At 41.0% G+C, this 19798-nt stretch overlaps 1 protein-coding gene across 1 annotated transcript in view; it reads left to right on the forward strand.

Annotated features, from left to right (window-relative positions):
* gpc5a (glypican 5a) overlaps positions 1-16967 on the forward strand; it is a 1026959-nt gene extending 1009992 nt beyond the window's left edge. Inside the window, exon 8 of the mRNA XM_043692684.1 lies at positions 11675-16967. Within this exon, the coding sequence (XP_043548619.1) occupies positions 11675-11853 (179 nt within the window). The 3' untranslated portion in view covers positions 11854-16967. The remainder of the gene's footprint in view (positions 1-11674) is intronic.
* Positions 16968-19798: the final 2831 nt, after the last annotated feature.

Here is a 19798-nt window from a genome sequence, read left to right on the forward strand (position 1 = left end):
TTGGGCGATTGTCTGTGTGGAGTTTGCACATTCTCCCCATGTATGCGTGGGTTTCCTCCGGGTGCTCTGGTTTCCTCCCACAGTCCAAAGATGTGCAGGTTAGGTGAATTAGCCATGTTAAATTGTCCATAGTGTGAGGTGCATTAGTCAGACGGAAATGGGTCTGGGTGGGTTACTCTTCGGAGGGTCGGCGTGGACTTGCTGGGCCACACTGTAGGGAATCTAATCTAATCATTCAGTTTATGCCGCACTCAGTTACAAACTCCACTCATTTCCCTTTCTCCTCGAGCTTTCTCATACTGTGGTTAGGCTACTTCACTCTCTAGTCAAGATTTATAATGGAATCTAGATGGTCAGAATCTGATTAAAAGATCTTCCTTTTGTGCAATGACCCCGAGAATACTTCTGTCCTTTCACATTTACCTCATAATTGCCATCATTTCAGATTCATTTTTGCTGGGATAACTTCAGCACTATTCTGTGGCAATACTTTTGCAAAATTACCATGAAAATCTGCCTTGTGTGACTTCTTTTCCTGCAGAAGACACAGAGAAAATGAGCCATCAATTTGGTGTTGATAATCTTTGTTGATGCCATAACATGTAGAGAGGGGGGTTAATTACTAAAGTACTAAAGACTGCAGAATGCATTGAAACATTCTTCAGTCTGGAAAAGTTACGCATTTAAAACTATTGGTTGTTTCCCTGTAGTATTAGAGATCTAAACTTGATCCAATGTAATTTAGGGAAATTTCTTGAGAGAAAAAAAACAGAAAATGGTAAAACAATTGATCAAAAATATGTGACTTAGTTAAAATTATATGTTTGTCATGCCAATGATTAGGAGGTATCATTTTCTAAAGTGGAAGAAGCTAATTCACCAATTGCCAACAGTGCTGAAGTTTGTGTAATTTTGAAATTCTTCGACTTTGTCAGAAGTGACTGTTGTTATAAGGTTCTAGTCATTTGCAGTTTTCTACTGTATGTAGTAAAAGAAACAAACTGGTAATTTTCTTTTGCTGTAAGATTAGTTTAGGGTATAGCTTTGCTCGCTGAGCTGTAGGTTTGATATCCAGACGTTTCATTACCTGGCTAGGTAACATCATCAGTGGCGACCTCCAAGTGAAGCGAAGCTGTTGTCTCCTGCTTTCTATTTATATGTTTGTCCTGGATGGGGTTCCTGGGGTTTGTGGTGATGTCATTTCCTGTTCATTTTCTGAGGGATTGATAGGGAGTATCTAGATCTATGTGTTTGTTTATGGTGTTGTGGTTGGATTGCCAGGCCTCTAGGAATTCTCTGGCATGTCTTTGCTTAGCCTGTCCCAGGATAGATGTGTTGTCCAGGTCGAATTGGTGGTTTCTTTCATCCGTGTGTAGGGCTACGAGAGAGAGGGGGGTCGTGTCTTTTTGTGTCTAGCTGGTGTTAGTGTATCCTGGTGGCTAACTTTCTTCCTGTTTGTCCTACGTAGTATTTGTGACAGTCCTTGCATGGAATTTTGTAGATGACGTTGGTTTTGTCCATGGGTTGTACTGGGTCTTTTAAGTTTGTTAGTTTTTGTTTGAGAGTGTTGGTGAGTTTGTGTGCTCCTAGGATTTCGAGGGGTCTTAGTAGTCTGGCTGTCATTTCTGAAACTTCTTTGATGTATGGTAAGGTGGTTAGGATTTCTGGCTGTGTTAGGTCTGCTTGTCATGGTTTGTTCTTGAGGAATCTGCGGACTGTATTTTTTGAGTATCCGTTCTTCTTGAATATGTTGTATAGGTGGTTCTCCTCTGTTTTCCGACGTTCGTCTGTGCTGAAGTTTGTGGTGGCTCGTTGGAATAGTATTCTGATACAGCTTTGTTTGTGTGTGTTGGGATGGTTGCTGGTGTAGTTAAGTATTTGGTCAGTGTTTGTCGGTTTTCTGTATACGCAGGTTTGTAGTTCTCCGTCATCTTGTAAGATTAATATTGATATTGCTATGAGAGATGATCTTAATCTCTAGATGAGTAACATTAATCTATTACCAATTGCATTGGTCAGGTACCTGTACAATCCCAAAATTTCCCAGACAGAATTGTAATGGAAACAGCATCGTTATCAATAATGGTTGGGCAAACAATATGGATGAAACATGGTTATATGTACTCACTGACTTTTGTCATTCTTTTCATTGACCTTTCAGATCAATGCTTCACCATTATCCTTTCCAATGTCTGCAATTATAAAAAGTGTGCTCATTCCCTGTATCTGCATTAAATCAGGGCACTCGTTACCTCCAAATTATCTTTTCTTCACAAATTGTTTGAAATGCTTCCTGTACAATTCCATTTGAAAATTTAGGAATTGTTATTTCTGCTCATCAACTGAAATTTATAAAGTTCAAAATCAAGATTAAACAAAATTAAAAATGTTAAAATTAGACAAATTTCACAAAAACCATAAATATTCTAAACTGTAATTTGTAATGCATTTGTTTTTAAACAGTAGATTTAAACTTCTCATATGAAGAGTACATTCTATGTCCATACAAAAGGGCTCTTCTGATGTAACAGCAATGTTCAAGTCCTTCCCGCTCTGGATATGTGTAATATCCAGTTGATTAGATAATATCTACATGTAAGGTCCTCACATTCCAATGAGTTATCTATATTATTCAGCCAGTTATTAAGGTGAAAAGTTCTCTTTAGCTTCTCATGGTCAGTTAGACAACTCACGAGAAAACGGTCCACAAATATGAAGGGAATAGATAAGGTAGAAGTAAAGAGACTTTTTCCACTGGCAGGTGAAACTCGGATAAGGGGTGGCATGGTGGCTCAGCGGTTAGCACTGCTACCTCACAGTGCCAGGGACCTGGGTTTGATTCCATTCTCGGGCGACTGTCTGTGTGGAGTTTGCACATCCTCCCTGTGTCTGTGTGGGTTTCCTCCGGGTGCTCCGGTGTTCTCTCACAATCCAAAGATGTGATGGTTAGTTGAATTGACCATGCTAAATTGCCAGTAGTGTAGGTTAGGTGCATTAATCAGTGATAAATGTGAGGTAATAAGGTAGGGGAAATGGGTCTGGATGGGTTACTCTTCAGAGGGTTAATATGGACTTGTTGGGCCAAAGAGTCTGTTTCCACACTGTAGAGATTCTATGACAAGAGGGCATAGCCTCAAGATTCAAGGGAGCAGATTTAGGACTGAATTGAGAGGGAACTCCTTCACCTAGAAGGTTGTAAATCTGTGGAATTTCCTGCCCAGTGAGGTAGTTGATGCTACTTCAGTCAACATTTTTAAAGCCAAGGTAATTTTTTTTTGAACAATAAAGGAATTAAGGGATACGGTGAGAGCACGGGTAAGTGGAGCTGAGTCCATGAAAAGATCAGCAATGATCTTATTGAATGGCGGAGCAGGCTGGACGGGCCAGGCATCATAGAATTCCTACAGTGTGGAAATGGGCCCTTCCACCCAACATGTCTACACCGACCCACCAAAGAGCAACCCACCCAGATCCATTCCCCGAAGCTATACTCTACATTTACCCCTAACTAATGCACTTAACCTACACATCTCTGAACATTATGGACAATTTAGCATGGCCAGTTCATCTAACCTGCACATCTTTGGGTGATGGGAGGAAACCGGAGCATTTGGAGGAAACCCATGCAGACACGGGGAGAATGTGCAAATTCCACCGAGAGTCGCCTGAGACTGGAATTGAACCCGGTTCCCTGGCGCTGTGATGCAGCAGATGGCCTACTCCTGCTCCTAGTTCTTACGTATACATCCATCCTCAATGGAGGGATCAAGCATGCATTAACACAAAAGGGGAGGCTGAAGAATTTGCAACACTGCCAGAAGTGCCAAGTGGATGCTCCATTTTGGCCTACTCAAGAGGGCCGTAGCCACAAATGCCAGTTTTCAGCTAATTTGATTCATTCTACCCAATATCAAGAACCAGCTGAATGCACTGGATGCTGCAAAGATGGAGACAGCTAACAACATAGAATCATGGAATCCCTACAGTGTGCAAGGTGGCCATTTGGCCCATCAAATCCACACCGACTCTCCAAAGAGCATACCAACCCCCCACCCCCCACCTTATCCACAAAGCTAATCCACCAACCTGCACATTTTTGGACTGTGGGAGGAAACCAGAGCACCTGGAGGAACCCTACGCAGAATGAGGAAACTGTGCAAACTTCACACAGACAGTTGCCAAAGTGTGGAATTGAATCTGGGTCGCTGGCACTGTGAGGCAGCAGTGCTAACCACTGAGCTGCCATGCTGCCTGTCCAGTTGTTCCAAAATAATTACTACACTGGGGTGATGGTGTTGAAAGCAACCCTCTCATGAGCTGTTCATAAAAATTAAGACAATTGCAACCCAGCCAATTACTATCAGTATACTGTTGACCAACAAAGTAATGGAAAGTATTATCTAAAAGCTTTAAATCATAACTTGCAAAGGAATATTGTAAATTACTGAAGCTCAGTTTGGGTTCCACCAGGACCACTCAACTTCTGACTTCAATTACAGCTTTGATTCAAACATGGACAGAAGAGCTGAATTCCAAGGTTGTAGAGAGAGTGACTGCCTTGGTCATCAAGGCTGCACTGGACCAAATATGGCATTAAGGAGCTGCAGCAAAACTGGAGTCGATGGGTTGAAATCATTTCTAGCGCAGGGGAAAATGGTAGTGGTTGTTGGAGATTAAACATTTTAGTTCCAGGAAATTACTGCAGGAGTTCCTCAGTATAGTGTTTCATCTATTCTCCCAACCTAGCCTTAAAATTGTATTCCTGTCCACCTTCCATCCCCTCACCAGGGTCAGTAATTCGTATCCTGGGGAAACTGTCCCAATTATTTCATAGTTAGCTCTCATGCTACCCAACATAAGGAACTGGCTGCAATCAGACTCTGCTTCATTTGGAGAGCTTTTGGTCATCTGATTATGGAATATCCTCCTAGACTGGGGGGGTGGAAACCACAACCTGAGCCAATTAACAGCCCAACATGCAGAAAATCTGGGCAAGGCAGTCCAGAATGCAAAGTCACAATTGCTCCTAACTCAACTCCAGTCGGCCTGCAATTCCAAATTCAATTGATTTTAATTTTGAAGAAAATCAGCTTTCACCTCATGGAAATCTTTTAATATTTTCCACTGGCCAACATTTTCTGTTGCATGCAAGTTTTCCAAGAAAAAAACAAGCCTCATTGCTTCTTGTTAATTCTGCAAAGTTCTCCTGGCTATTTTAGTCCCGCAGGGCTATCTGCAAAATGAAATTCCTCAATTTCTTTCCCACTAATATTACTTTATCCACAGAATTGCCCTGCAATGCAATCGATAACACAAACACTGTCATTTTCCTTATTATTAATTTGTCTACAAGAACACTGTCATTTGCAAAGACTGAACAACACTGTCTATCACCGGTGTACCTAATAAAAACAAATTAAGCAATATTGAATGTGGCTGTGTTCCACTGGTAAATGTGAAATAACTACTTTTTCCATTTACTGTTTTGCTTCAAGCAAGATCACATATTATCAGTCATTCAAGGAATTTCTATCACTGTTCTCCATAGCCAGGTCTATTCATTTTCGATGAGAATTGAGGCAAATTCAATTACAAGTCTGACACGTTGGAACATCGGAATAACAGTGGGCCATTTAGCCGCTCGGGTGATCTGCTGTTAATGTAACCTAACACCACACACATACCTCTCCCCCAAAGCTTTCATTAAATGCAGAATAAAAATTCTCCATTGATCCAGTAACAATTATAAGACCATAACAGCACGTTGGCCCAGTGGTTAGCACTGCTGCCTCACAGAGCCAGAGACCCGGGTTCAATTCCAGCTCGGACGACTGTCTGTGTGGAGTTTGCACATTCTCCCGTGTCTGCATGGGTTTCCTCCCACAATTCAAAGATGTGCGGGTCAGATGTCTTGGCTGTGCTAAATTGCCAATAGTGTCCAGAACTTGCTGTTACTCCAGCCAAGCTCTTCCAGTACAGTGACGACACTGGAAGAGCTTGGCTAAAGTAGCAGCACGTTCTGGAGCACAAGTCTACTTTCCTTTCACCAGAATATTATCAGGGCCCATACCCCTTGCAGTATCCAGTGCCTCTAACTGTTTCTTAATAGTGGCTGCAAAAGCAGTTCAGAAGCTAGGAATACTACAGCTAGTTACTCACCTCCTGACTCCTCAAAACCTGTCCATCATCTACAAGGCACAAGTCAGGAATGTGATGGAATACTCCCCTCTTGCCTGAATACATGCAGTGGCAAAAACACTCAAGAAGCTTGACAACATCCAGGACAAAGCAGCCCACTTAATTAGCACTACATCCACAAACATCCACTATCCTCACCATTGATATGGAGTAGCAGCTATGTGGACAAAATGCACTGCAGAAATGCACCAAAGAGTCTCAGACAGCACCTTCCAAATACAAGACCACTTCTATCCAGAAGGACATGGGCAGCAGATGAATGGAAATACCACCGCCTCCATGTTCCCTTCTAGGTGGACTGCAACATTGTGTCAGTTGTGATGTCATGAATAGATTCATAATACTGGCTGGGAACAGCACAGAAGCTATGACGTAAATAGAGTCACAGTTTAATGTAATTGAATTCAGCTTTCTAAATTCTTAATCTACCACAGAACGTAATAACTTACATTACCCATTCTAAAGTGAGTATTTGTTTATTTTTTTTTCAGATGTCCAGATATTGCAGTATTTGCTTCAGATATATGATTGTCAGACAGGAAAAGAATTTGAATCCTGTTTCACCTATTTTTCAGATACACTACAGTGTTAAAGAGCATCAATTTCCAGCTGCTGTTTTCATGCCCAAAGGAAGCTGAAACACATAGAATACCAAATTGCTGTACTCAGGCATCTCCCACAGCTGCCTAAAATGGGCATGAAGCTACCTGCATGTACTACTGAGGGTCTAAAGCATGCTCGACCGCCCCTTTCTCAGAAATCCTAAGCTTGCAAGAATTGAGGCTAAACCCTAAGTTTCTTACTAGTCAAGGTGAAGGTAACAAATTACTGTTTTTGGGGTCTGACAGTCTACTCCAGGATATTTGACTTTGGTCAGTCAGCAGGATTGTGTTTTTTTAATTCCCTTGTGGGGCATGACAACAGTTGGGTCAGCAGTTACTTCCCATCCCTAATTGCCCTTGAAACAGTGGAAGTGAGCTGCCTTCTTAAATTGCTGTAGTCCATTTTTAAGATATATATCCACAATATTGTGAGGGAGGGAGTTCCAGAATTTTGATCCAATAATATTGAAGAACTGGTGATATCTTTCCAAGTAAGGGTGGTGAGTGGCTTGGAGGGTGAACTTGCAGGTGGTGGTTTTCCCATGTATCTGTTGCCCTTGTCCTTCTAGATAGAAGTTTTCACATATTTGGAAGGTACCGAGTACTGACCTTTGCTGGATTTCTACACTGCGTCTGATTTGAATTGATTTATAGTTGTCATGTATCAAAATACAGTGAAAAGTTTAGTTTTGTGTGCAGTACAGGCAGACCATAATGCACAGGGATACATAAACCATAGGATGTTTAAACAGAGCAAGGCATACAAGCTTATGACTCTGCAGGAGGTACACAAAAGCAAGATCAACATTAGAATTAAAATCAGAGAGGTCCATTCATCAGTCTAATAACAGCGGGAAAGAAGCTGTTCTTGAACCTGTTGTTGCATGTGTTTAATCTTTTGTGTCTTTTGCCTGATGGAAAAGTTTGGAAGAGAGTTTAACCAGAGTGGGAGGGGTCTTTAATGATATGGGCTGCCTTCCTGCAACAAAGAGAGTGTAGATGGAGTCCATGGAAGGGATGTCGGTTTGCGTGATTCACAACTTCCTGTATGTTTTTATCGTCCAGTGCAGAACAGTTGCTGTTTTCAATCTGTGATGCACCCAAATGCAATGCTTTCTGCAGTGCTTCTGTAAAAGTTGATGAGAGTCGTTATGGACATGCTGAATTTTCTTCGCCTCCTGAGAAAGAACTGTCATCATTGTGCCTTCTTGTCTGTCCATCTTTGTGGGAGGACTAAGACAAATTGGTTATTGTCAGTCCGAGAACATAATGCTCACACCCCTCGCCACCTCCACTCCATTGATGTAGATAAGGATGTGTCCTCCTCCTTTCTTCCTGAAATCACTGATCACCTCTTTAGTTTTGCTGACATTGTAGGCTGTTAATTGCACATACTGCTGCCATTGACTTTGGTAGTTAAGTGGACTGCTTTGTCTTGGATTGTGTCAAACTTCTTGAATGTTGGAGCTATATTCATCTAAGAAAGTGGGGAAAATTCCACCATACTCCCTCATTAGTATCTCGTAAATGTCAAATACTCTTTGGGAAGTTGGGAGGTGAGTTACTCATCATGGTATCCTGAACTTCTAACTTGCTTTTGTAGTTACTGTAGCTGGTCTCATTGAGTTTCAGTGTTAGTCCCAGGTCAATGTTAACCCCCAGAATGTTGATAGTTGGGAGTTTCCTGATGAGTCTAAGTTATGATTTCACTGATGCCTCAGACCTCTATCTTCTGTCAAACATTCTAAACCCATTGACCATTCTGTTCCTGAAAGAAGGCTAAAAGCAATTTCTCTCCCATTGTTTCATTCACTGCAGCAATATATAAAACATAAGAAGAGAAGCAACAATTTCCCTCCAATTGTCCAAAACACTATTCTGATTCTCATTTAGGTTCTCTTGATTGTACCAGTGCCTGAATACAGAGATTGGATAATTATAGGATGGCATGGTGGTTAGCAGTACAGCCTCACAGAGCGAGGAACATGAGTTAGATTCCAGCCTTGGGTGACGGTTTATGTGGGTGGTACGGTGGCACAGTGGTCAGCACTGCTGCCTCACAGCACCAGAGACCTGGGTTCAATTCCAGCCTCAGGCGACTGACTGTGTGGAGTTTGCACATTCTCTCCATGTCTGTATGGGTTTTCTCCGGGTGCTCCAGTTTCCTCCCACAGTCCAAAAATGTGCAGGTTAGGTGAATTGGCCATGTTAAATTGCCCGTAGTGTTAGGTGCAGGGGTAAATGTAGGGGTCTGGGTGGGTGCATTTCGGCGGGTCAGTGTGGACTTGTTTGGCCAAAGAGCCTGTTTCCACACTGTAAGTAATCTAAAAAAAAGAGTTTACACATTCTGCCTGCATCTGCGTTGGTTTTCACTTTGTTTTTTTCTCCCACAGTCCAAAGATGTGCAGGTTGGGTGAATTAGCCATGATAAAAATGCAGAGTTACAGTCATAAGGTACAGGACTATGTCTAGCTGGGATGTTGTTTGGAAAGTCTATGCAGACTTGATAGGCTGAATAGCTTCTTGCTGCACTGTAGATATTCTTTCTTCCTATGAGACATGGGAAGATTGATCAGCACGAGCAAGATGGCAAACATTCGATTGTTGCAATTTTTAATACCAGGTGGTGACTTGCATTTGACACTACAACAACCAAGATCGTTCTTGCAGATGTTTTTACATGGGCGTTTTTTTTATTTTTCTGCATTTTCTCAAGCTTGCAAGTTATAACATGGCACCATTGTAAAGTCCTATCCTCTGTGTCAGAAGATCTGGGTTCAAGTCCTTGAGGTGTGATATAACAGGTGGACTGAACATAACTAGAATTACATTTTTTTTAACAACATTTATTGGAACTACAATGAATTTAGGTACATGTCATATGAATTGGTATATTACTCGTTAAGGATATTTTGGGGACTTGGATCCATGCAAACGTTATGTGAATTACAGTAATGATATTTTTGAGGGAAATTAACATTAGGGTCTATGATCTAGATGTTCTTTTGGTATTGTAGCTTTATTTTAAATTTCCTTGCAACAAAGGGACCTAAGGGGCAACCTTTTCATGCAGAGGATGGTGTGTGTTTGGAATTAGCTGCCAGAGGAAGTGGTGAAGGCTGGTACATTTATAACCTTTGAAAAGCGTATGGATAAATATAGAACTTAGAACCTTACAGCACACGGTGTTGCACTGACCTGTGAAACCAATCTGAATCCCATCTAACCTACACTATTCCATTTTCATCCATATACTTATCCAATGACTATTTAAATGCCCTTAAAGTTGGTGAGTCTACTACTGTTGTAGGCAGGTGTTCTACACCGCTACTACTTTGAGTAAAGAAACCCTCAATTTAAAGTTATATACCCTTATGCTAGCCATCACTATCCGAGGAAAAAGGCTCTCACTGTCCATCCTATCTAACCCTCTGATTATCTTATATGTCTCAATTAAGTCAACTCTCAATCTTCTTCTCTCTAACAAAAACAGCCTCAGGTCCCTCAGCCTTTCCTCATAAGATCTTCCCTCTGTACCAGGCAACATCCTAGTAAATTTCCTCTGAACCCTTTCCAAAGCTTCTACATCCTTTCTATAATGCGGTGACCAGAACTGCATGCAATACTCCAAGTGCAGCCGCAGCAGAATTTTGTACAGCTGCAACATGACCTCATGGCTCCAAAACTCAATCCCTCTACCAATAAAAACTAACATGCCATATGCCGTCTTAATAACCCTATTAACCTGGATGGCAACAATCAGGGATCTCTGCACATGAACAACAAGATCTGTCTGCTCATCTACACTGCCAAAAATCTTACCATTAGCCCAGTACTCTGTATTCGTGTTGCTCCTTCTTTTCTGCATTAAACTCCATTTGCCACCTCTCAGCCCAGCTCTGCAGCTTATCTATGTCCCTCTGTAACCAGCAACACCCTTTTACACTATGCACGACTCCACAAACCTTAGTGTCATCTGCAAATTTACTAACCCATCCTTCTACGTCCTCATCTAGGTCATTTCTAAAAATGACAAACAGCAGTGGCCCCAAAACAGATCCTTGCAGTACACTACCAGTAACTGAGTTCCAGGATGAACATTTCCCATCAACCACCACCCTCGGTCTTCTTTCAGCTAGCCAATTTCTGATCCAAGTTGCGAAATACCCCTCAATCCCATGCCTCTGTATTTTCAGCAATAGGGTACATGAATGGAAAGGGTTGAGAGGTATATGGGCCAAATACTGGCAAATGAACTAGAGTAACTTAGAATATCTAGTCGGCATGGAGAAGTTGGATTGAAGGTTCTGTTTCCGTGCTGTACATCTCGATGACCCTAATCTCTACCTTCTGTTGAAGGAAATAGGTATTGGATGTATGTCGTTAGACTTGTTCATGTGTAGCCATTCTCTTGTCATCAGTGAAGCTGACTCATTTAATTATATTTGTATTGACGAATATGAAGCCTTTTCTTTGGTTGGCCTGATTTAATTGGTATGTCAATATTAGTGTCATTTAATCAGTGTTGAATTTGGAGTTATTTGGTATAATGGATAATTACACAACCGATTCTTTTGAAAAGGGATGAAAAAATATGGAAGACAGTTAACACTGTCGCCATGACATTTTATTTTACCCTTTTATTCCTGTACATCACAGTGCCTGAACATGACCTTGTTCTCGTTTGAAAATTCTCTTATAACTTAGATAACATTCTTTTAGTTCTTTACATTGCCTGGAGTTCACACACTAGCTAGGACTGTCAGAATGAAAGACAAGATGCAATGGGCCTGAACTCTATATGTTTGCAAAATTTCACATTTTTGTGATGTCTTAACTGATGAAGTAATATTTCAACTTCTGTTTCTGACTAGCTTCAGCAGGGGTCCACGATGAGAACAATTGGCAAAATGCCATTATCGATGACGTTGATGCAACCTCACAGACAGAAGACGATGCTTATTCAAATAAACCTGGTGCAGGAGCCCAGCACTCAAGTGGAAATGTTATGGTTACTCTGATCAATTTGGTGGCTTTAATTCTTTTTTGGTAAATTCACATCTTTCTATTTTTGAATTACACCTTTTAGTTAAATAATGGAAAACAGCAGCAATGCAGAGAATAATGGCAATGATGTGCTTTAGCTTTTGCAATACTGTTTGTTTCAATTGTTTTACTTTATTGAAAATGTGCTGCAAAATTGAGATATGTTAGTTCCATTTATTTTTGTAACAGCCTTCCACCACAGTCAGCTTCGTACACATATTTTTCCATTCTTATTGCTGCAGTGTGTAGTTAATTTGGGTCAATTTTCTGTTTTGAAAAGTAGAAACACCAAGTTGGAATTTTAGCTTTTGAAGTTAGGGGAGTGATGAAAACATCAAAAATGGGAGGTAACCCTATTCTGCCCTTCGAGCCTGATCTGCTATTCAATATGATCATGTCTGATCATCCAACTCAGTATCCTGTTTCAACTTTATCCCCATTCCACTTAATCCCTTTAGCCATAAAAGCTGCTGACTGCTTCTTGAAGCAATCCGATGTTTTGGCCTCAACTGCTCTTCCTGTGGCAGAGAATTCTATAGGCTCACCACATTCTGGTGAAGAAATTTCTGCTTGTCTCAGTCTTAAATGGCCTACCCCATATCCTTCAGCTGTGATCAATTGGTATGTCAATATTTCTGGCCTCCCTGATCATTGGGAAAAATCCTTTCTGCATTTACCTTGTGTTTTATCTCATCTAACGCTGGTATCAGCCTGTGATGCCAGGATGAAATTTCACCAAGTGTGAATGGAGGCAAGTCAAATGGGAATTCCACCTGCAATTTTGAAACAAGCCATTAGAAGCTGTTTAAGATGTTTGAGAACGCCACTGACTACAATATTACAAGCCCCATCAAAATAATTTGATTTCCGCAGGGGTGGTATGGTTGGTGTAGTGTGGGGAGAGTCAGATGAATATCAGAACCTTGTTAGAATTTAAAGGGCAGCAATAGGGCAGTGATCCCTCAGCAGACATTCATCAAGACCTTTTGGAGTAGGCCAATGTTACAGACTTGTTGTCATAATGTTATATACTTATCCTTGGAGGACATGGGAATATATATCAGCTTCCCTGTTGCTGCAGCCAGTTGAGGTGCTGGTGTTACCAACACAGGGGTTGAGGAGTCACTCTCCACAGCCTGAGAGGAATCCCCAGATATAGAAGGCAGCCATTCATCCGTCACAAGGCACCGTTCTACCATTGCTAAGCTGAGGTGGATGAGGAGCTGATGGATACCATGTCTTGTTGTCCTCTCGCCTTACCAAGATGCCATTATTTTATGGATGAAGCAATGGCATGCAGCTGTCTGCACTTTTCCAGTATCTGCTAATTGGTCTGCTGGATGTGACTCTCTACAAGCGTTAACAGTCTCTCGATGATGGAGGCCACTGCACAGACCAGTGAGAAATTACAGCAGTCATGCATTAGATGGTTTCCTTCACTGTCTCACCAAGGATTTCCTCTGGAATCTTTGTCAGATATCATACATCTCAACCTTGGTCTCTGCATGGACTTGGCCTCACTTGGCAGTCCTCACTTTCTCTCATCATGGGTTTGGCCTCCCATCTTCTCTGATTGTCTGTCTGTAGTCAGCTAGTTGGACATGTGTGTACTGCTTGGACCCAAATCCTTTGTGGGGCACACTCACTCCCAGGTATCAGGTAGCATCTGAGCTGGTAAAGGGATGGGAACACAGATGTGACACTGAGGCTTCCTCATTACTCTTCATAAATGAACAGATGTTGCCATAGAATTTGCAGCTCCCTGATCCTGTGAATGACCAGACCCCTAGACCCTCTGGGCAAGAGTCCATAGAGCTAATTGCAGCTCAAGCAGATTGTTATTATTTGGAAACTGCAGGCATAATTCATGCTGCTTCCTCGATGGCCTTTCCAAATTCTCCTTTCTCAGATGGTACGACTGTCTCACATACCTCATTAGAATGGTTGCTCTTGTATACTGTCAGTTCTAGTGCCTTCCCCTCCTTTTTAGGAGTCAGGGTGGTGACGATTAGGGCTATTCAACCATCATTCTGACATTCTTGATGTTTGCTCCTTAGAAACACAGGTGGATAATATTACTGACCAAACCCAATTTTACATCACGTTGCCTGGATGCTCCCATGCTACTGACATGCATGTGGCATTGGACCAATCTGGACCTGCCTTGCAAGGACCTGCAGTGCCTGGCTTATCCCCCATGGCAAAGCTGCAAATATCCCTTTCCTACAAGATACTGCATTCTGTACCCATGGTCATTGCCCGCAAGTGGCATTGCAGCTCAGTTTTCCAATAGCTTGATAGCTGCCTTCCTCTGTATTCTCCCTTCAGGTTTTGCTCAGAATGATAGGAAGGTTTTAGCACAGTGAGAGGACAGTCAGCCCATCGTGTACTTTATTAAGTCCCCAAATAATATTCCATGTTTCAGCAAAATCACCTCCCATTCTTCTATAGTCCAATGGGTACAGGTCCAACCTATTCAATCTTTCTTCATTAGACGGCTGCTGAAGAAGGGCTTATGCCCGAAACGTCGATTCTCCTGTTCCCTGGATGCTGTCTGACCTGCTGCGCTTTTCCAGCAACACATTTTCAGCGGCTGCTGGTATCAGCCTAGTGAACCTTCTCTGGACTGCCTCCAATGCCAGTTTATCTTTTCATACTACCATACGTGCTCCAATATTTCTTCTACAGAAATGTGGCAAATTATTTTAGTAAAGATGCAACAGGATGCAAAGTTGCTCAAAAAGAAAAATCAAATAACTGGAGCCTTCCAAAACTTAATAATCTAATTCAACTAGTTAAACAGATTTGAAAACAGCAAAAAGACTAAAATGAATTTGAGATTCAGGTTAACTCTTCAACAGCTGGTATTCCTTCATGCAATTCAGAACACAATGTATATGCATGTTTCAGATCATACGTAATGAAAGTGAAGTATTCCCACAAAGTACACTTCCTGAACATTCCTGAAATAGTATAAGTCAGACTGGTGCAAAAAAAAATTCTATTTGTCAATTAAGCTATTCTCAATTTATCTTCTTTTTGTTTTTCTTTCTTCTTATATTTTAAATTTACTCATTACAGGGCTTCAGGAGAAAAAATCCTATAATTATCTGCACCATGAAAAAAATAGATTAAGGTTTATGGAGTTTTAAAGCAAAATATAATCAAATAAAACATTTGATGTAATTCATTGACATTGTGCATACAGGTGTACAATTGATCAGATAGTTTCAAAGTGCATCTTGACTCCAGTATGTTTGAGACAGTGTGAGACATAAAGCTGCACCCAGAGCAGCCTATTTTGCAGCAAACATAGAGTCATAGAGATGTACAGCATGGAAACAGACCCATCGGTCCAACCTGTCCATGCCGACCAGATATTCCAACTCAATCTAGTCCACCTGCCAGCACCCGGCCCATATCCACCCAAACCCTTCCGATTCATAAACCCATCCAAATGCCTCTTAAATGTTGCAATTATAACCATGATCAGAATTGGTTCCAAAGAGTCTCTTTGAGCTACACAAATGCAACACTATGTCAACGTCTCCTGATAGAGCATGGTGATTTCCCTTTAAAAGTATAGTGAGTGGAGGCAAGTTTAAGTATGTGTAAAATCGATCCAGTCACTTAATATCTCTAAGTGTGATTGACCAAGAAGCTATCCAAACTTCTCCGTTCCGACCAGAATAGCTTTCATTACAGACAATAATGTTTGAAACAATGGTTTTAAAATGTTGGGATTTTACAGTTAGATTGGTATATTGGTTTTAATAAAATAATGGTTATTTCATTACAACAAATTATTTGTTTGCAATGGGTACAGAAAACTCTAAAACAAACTTATGGTATTTAATTAAATAATGTCTTTATAAAACAAGAGAAAAGCTTTGTGACCAAGTAATGTAGTGTTTGATAGATGGGTCCATATTGCTGTTTACCCACTGATTCCTTTTCTTTGCAAGCATGCATGGGCTGTTGGTTTGCATGTACTTATTTTATTTTGAATTACCATTATACAGAAAATGTTAAAATTTTAAATAATTTTGAAAGATAACAGTTCTAAACTATTTCTGTTTGCTAAAATCATCAGCTACTATATAAATATGAAAATATTGACTTTGAAGAGTGAAGGATCCATTTTTTGAAAACTGAGCTTGCATTTGAACTCAAATATTCCATTCTACAATGATCTAATGTTAAATATGAAATGGCACAGTTCTCATTCAAGTGAAACGTTCTTATGTGAGAATAATCAACCTGATAGCTGTGGTAAGCAAAGATTATTTTTGAGTGTCTTACAAGTATAAACAGGTCTTTCAGCCCACCATGTCTATGCTGATCAACAAACACTATACTACACTATTCTCATTTACCTGCATTTGGTTCATCGATTCCTATGCCCTGGCATTTAAATTAGTCATCAGCTGTTGCGAGTGTACTTACCTCGACCACCCTCTCAGGCAACCCTTTCAGTTTATCTACCGTCCTTTGGATGAAACAATTTTTCCACAGATCTCCTCTAAACCAGTTACTCCTCACCTTAACCTTATTCTCTCTGGTCTTAGACAATGAGGAAGAGCGTCTCACAATCTACTGTGTCTCTGCCTCTCATAATTTTAAATACCTCAATCAGACTCCCTCTCAGCCTCCTCTGCTCCAAGGAAACAAATCCAGTCTATCCAGTCTCTCCTCATAACTGAGACTTTTCATCACCAGCGACATCTTGATGAAGCTCCTTTGCACCTTTTCCAGTGCAGTCATGTCTTTCCAATAGTGCAGTGACCAGAACTGCAAACAGAATTCCATCTGTGGCCTAACTAATGTTTTATTAAGTTGTAATAAGACTTTCTTAAATCTATATTCTCTGTTCTGTTTGATGAAGGCAAGCATCCCATATGCACCCTTCACCACCCTGTCTCCCTGTGCCGACACGTTCAGGGATCTGTGTATTTGTACACCAAGGTCCCTTGATTTCTCATAAGTCCCTAAGGACATACCATGCATTGCATACATCGTTCTCTTAGGTCACCTAAAATGCGCTACCTTGCACTTATCAGGATTAAGTTCCATTTGCTGTTGTCCTGCCCAATTTACCAGCTGATCAATGTCAGACTGTAGGCTGAAACCACCTTCTTCACTAACAATACCGCCACCAATTTTCATATCAACTGCAAAATTATGAATTCTACATTCACATCCAAGTTGATAATGTCTCTGCACTGAACCCTATAGTGCATAGCTGGTCCAGTTACAAAATAAAACACTGTATCATCACTCTTTACTTCCTATTTATAAGACAGTTTTAGATCTAGTTTGCCAACTTACCTTGGATCCCATGGTGTCTGACCAGCTTTCTATGTGGAACCTTGCCAAAAGCCTTACTGAAGTCCATGTAAATCACATCAACTGCACTATCCTAATTTATATATTTTGTCACTTTTTCAAAAATCTCAATTAAATTAGTCAGCCAGGATCTCCCTGTAACAAATTTATGTTGACTATCCCTGATTAATCCCTATCTTTACAATTATTGGTTAACTCTGTCCTTCAGAACATTTTCCTTACATTAATTTCCCTTAAATTAACGTAAGACGAACTGATTGGCAATTAGCTGGATTATCCCTGCTGCCCTTCTAGATCAAAGGAATCACATTAGTTATCCTTCTGTCATCTGACACTTCACCTGTGGCCAGTGGAGTGTTAAATATATCCCCCCGGGACCCAGCAATCTCCTCCCTTGCCTTCCATAGCAGCCTGGGATACATCTTATTGGGTCTTGTGGAATTATGTACTTTCATGCCTACTAAAATATCTAATACCTCCATATTATTAAGCTTAATGTGTTCGAGAACCCTACCATCCCAACTGAAATCTCCAACCACAATATCTTTTTTTGAATGAGATGAGAAGGATTCACTCACAAGTTGCCCCATTGATCTTTAATAGGTCCCATTCTTTCCCTAGTAATCCTTTTATGCTTAATATACCTAAAAAGCCATGGGATTTTCCTTGATTCCATCTACCAAAGATATTTTGTAGTCCTTGGTCATCTTAATTTCCTTTTTAAGCAATCTCCTACAATTTCTATACTTTTGAAGAACACTAATGCACTATACCGGACAAATGCTTCCTTCTTTTCCTTGATCAGATTCTCAATATCCTTTGACATTCAGCCTTCCCTGGATTTACTATCCTTGCCCTTTACTCATTGAGGGACACGCTGGTGCTGTCACTGTGCTACCTTCAAAAGGTTTCCACTTTCCAAATGTAAATTAACCTGCAAGTAGTTCCTCCAGTCTGTTTTCCAGTTCATTTTGTCAGAACAAGGATGGTAATGATGTTGTCAATCATTTGACATTGAATGAGTTTATAGTTGTTAAATGCAACAAGTCTTAAGTCTCATTGAATAAGGAACAACGGCATGGATTTTCAGCTGTCCAGACAGTTGCTATTCCAATTTAAATGGTTACGTAAGGGGTCCCTGCAGAATCTCCATCATAGCAGATTAAATTAATTGCCCTGGAAATTGAAGATGTATACCAGGTAGCTATGGAAGGCAAAGGAGGAGATTGCTGAGTCCCTGAGGGAAATAATTAACACTTCACTGGCCACAGGTGAAGTGTCAGATGACAGAAGGATAACTAATGTGATTCCTTTGATCTAGAAGGGCAGTAGGGATAATCCAGCTAATTACCAACCAGTTAGTCTTAAATTAATGTAAGGGAAATTATTGGAAAATGGTCTGAAGGACAGAATTAACGAATAATTGAAAAGATAGGGATTAATCAGGGAGAGTCAACATAAATTTGTTACAGGGAGATCCTGGCTAACTAATGTTTTTGAGTTTTTCGAAAAACTGATTCCCATATGCTTGGAACCCTCTGAAAGTCTCTCATTAAACTGGACAATTCAGAGGATTCTGATGAAATTGATGAAACAGTTACTTCGGAGAGTATTTTATATAATGTCTTAAATCCAGAATAAATATTCAACACATTCACACACCCCCAAATACAGCTGTCCCAAACTGCTTATAGGTCGTTCTGCTATAATGTGACAGTTGCATTCCTCTGCAACCACATTCTACAGGAAATCATGGGCAGAAGATCTCCTTATCCATTCAATAGAATGTTCACATTATCCAAACATGGTCCACAATTCGTCAATCGTGTTAGAGCCAATTCACATTGATGAGATGTGCATTATATCAGAACAAACTCTACATCCCTTCAGATCCCTGAAAAGCATCTTCTCTTCCTTGGGAACCCAACACACTGACCTGCTCTGGACTACAGCTTCTTCTTCTGCCACCTTTCCCCTGCCACCTTTTCTTGCTCCTGACCTGTTTCCTTTCTCAGTTCTGGACACAGCCCTTCACTTATCCTGTACTTGATCCATACACCACCTCCCCCTCTCCCCCGCCCCACCCCACCTTCTCCTGATTCGGATCAGTGCTGTCCATTTCCCTGCTGTGGACCCAGTTCACTTCCACTCCATGGAGACCCAGCCACTCCTTTCCCAATTACTAGATTAGATTAGATTAGATTCCCTACCCCACTCCATTGTACCCATTCCCCACCTTTCTCCATCCACCCCAACCTACCATAAACACTGCATCACTTACCTGCCCCGCTATGTCACATGCACCCTCGCAACATTCCCCCTGGCACTGCATTCCCCCCTACTTGGCATTCTACTGCCCTCACACCCTACCCTGGCACCCAAACCCCTATTTAAATGCCACTATCTACCTACCCACTTGGTATCGTGTCGCTGGGCAGCCTACACATCTGGCATCCTACCCTCGCATCAACCAACCCTTACACTTATATAAGCATCCTTTGGTAGCAGCTGACTAATGTGAAAATGGAGTGGGGTGATCCCATCAGAAAATCTGGCCCAATATCTACAGAAAGTGAAGCTTGCTTCCAGCACTCAGTAGAAAGGTT

This window comes from Chiloscyllium plagiosum, chromosome 6, assembly GCF_004010195.1.
Source record: "Chiloscyllium plagiosum isolate BGI_BamShark_2017 chromosome 6, ASM401019v2, whole genome shotgun sequence".
NCBI classification, from domain to species: Eukaryota; Metazoa; Chordata; class Chondrichthyes; order Orectolobiformes; family Hemiscylliidae; genus Chiloscyllium; species Chiloscyllium plagiosum.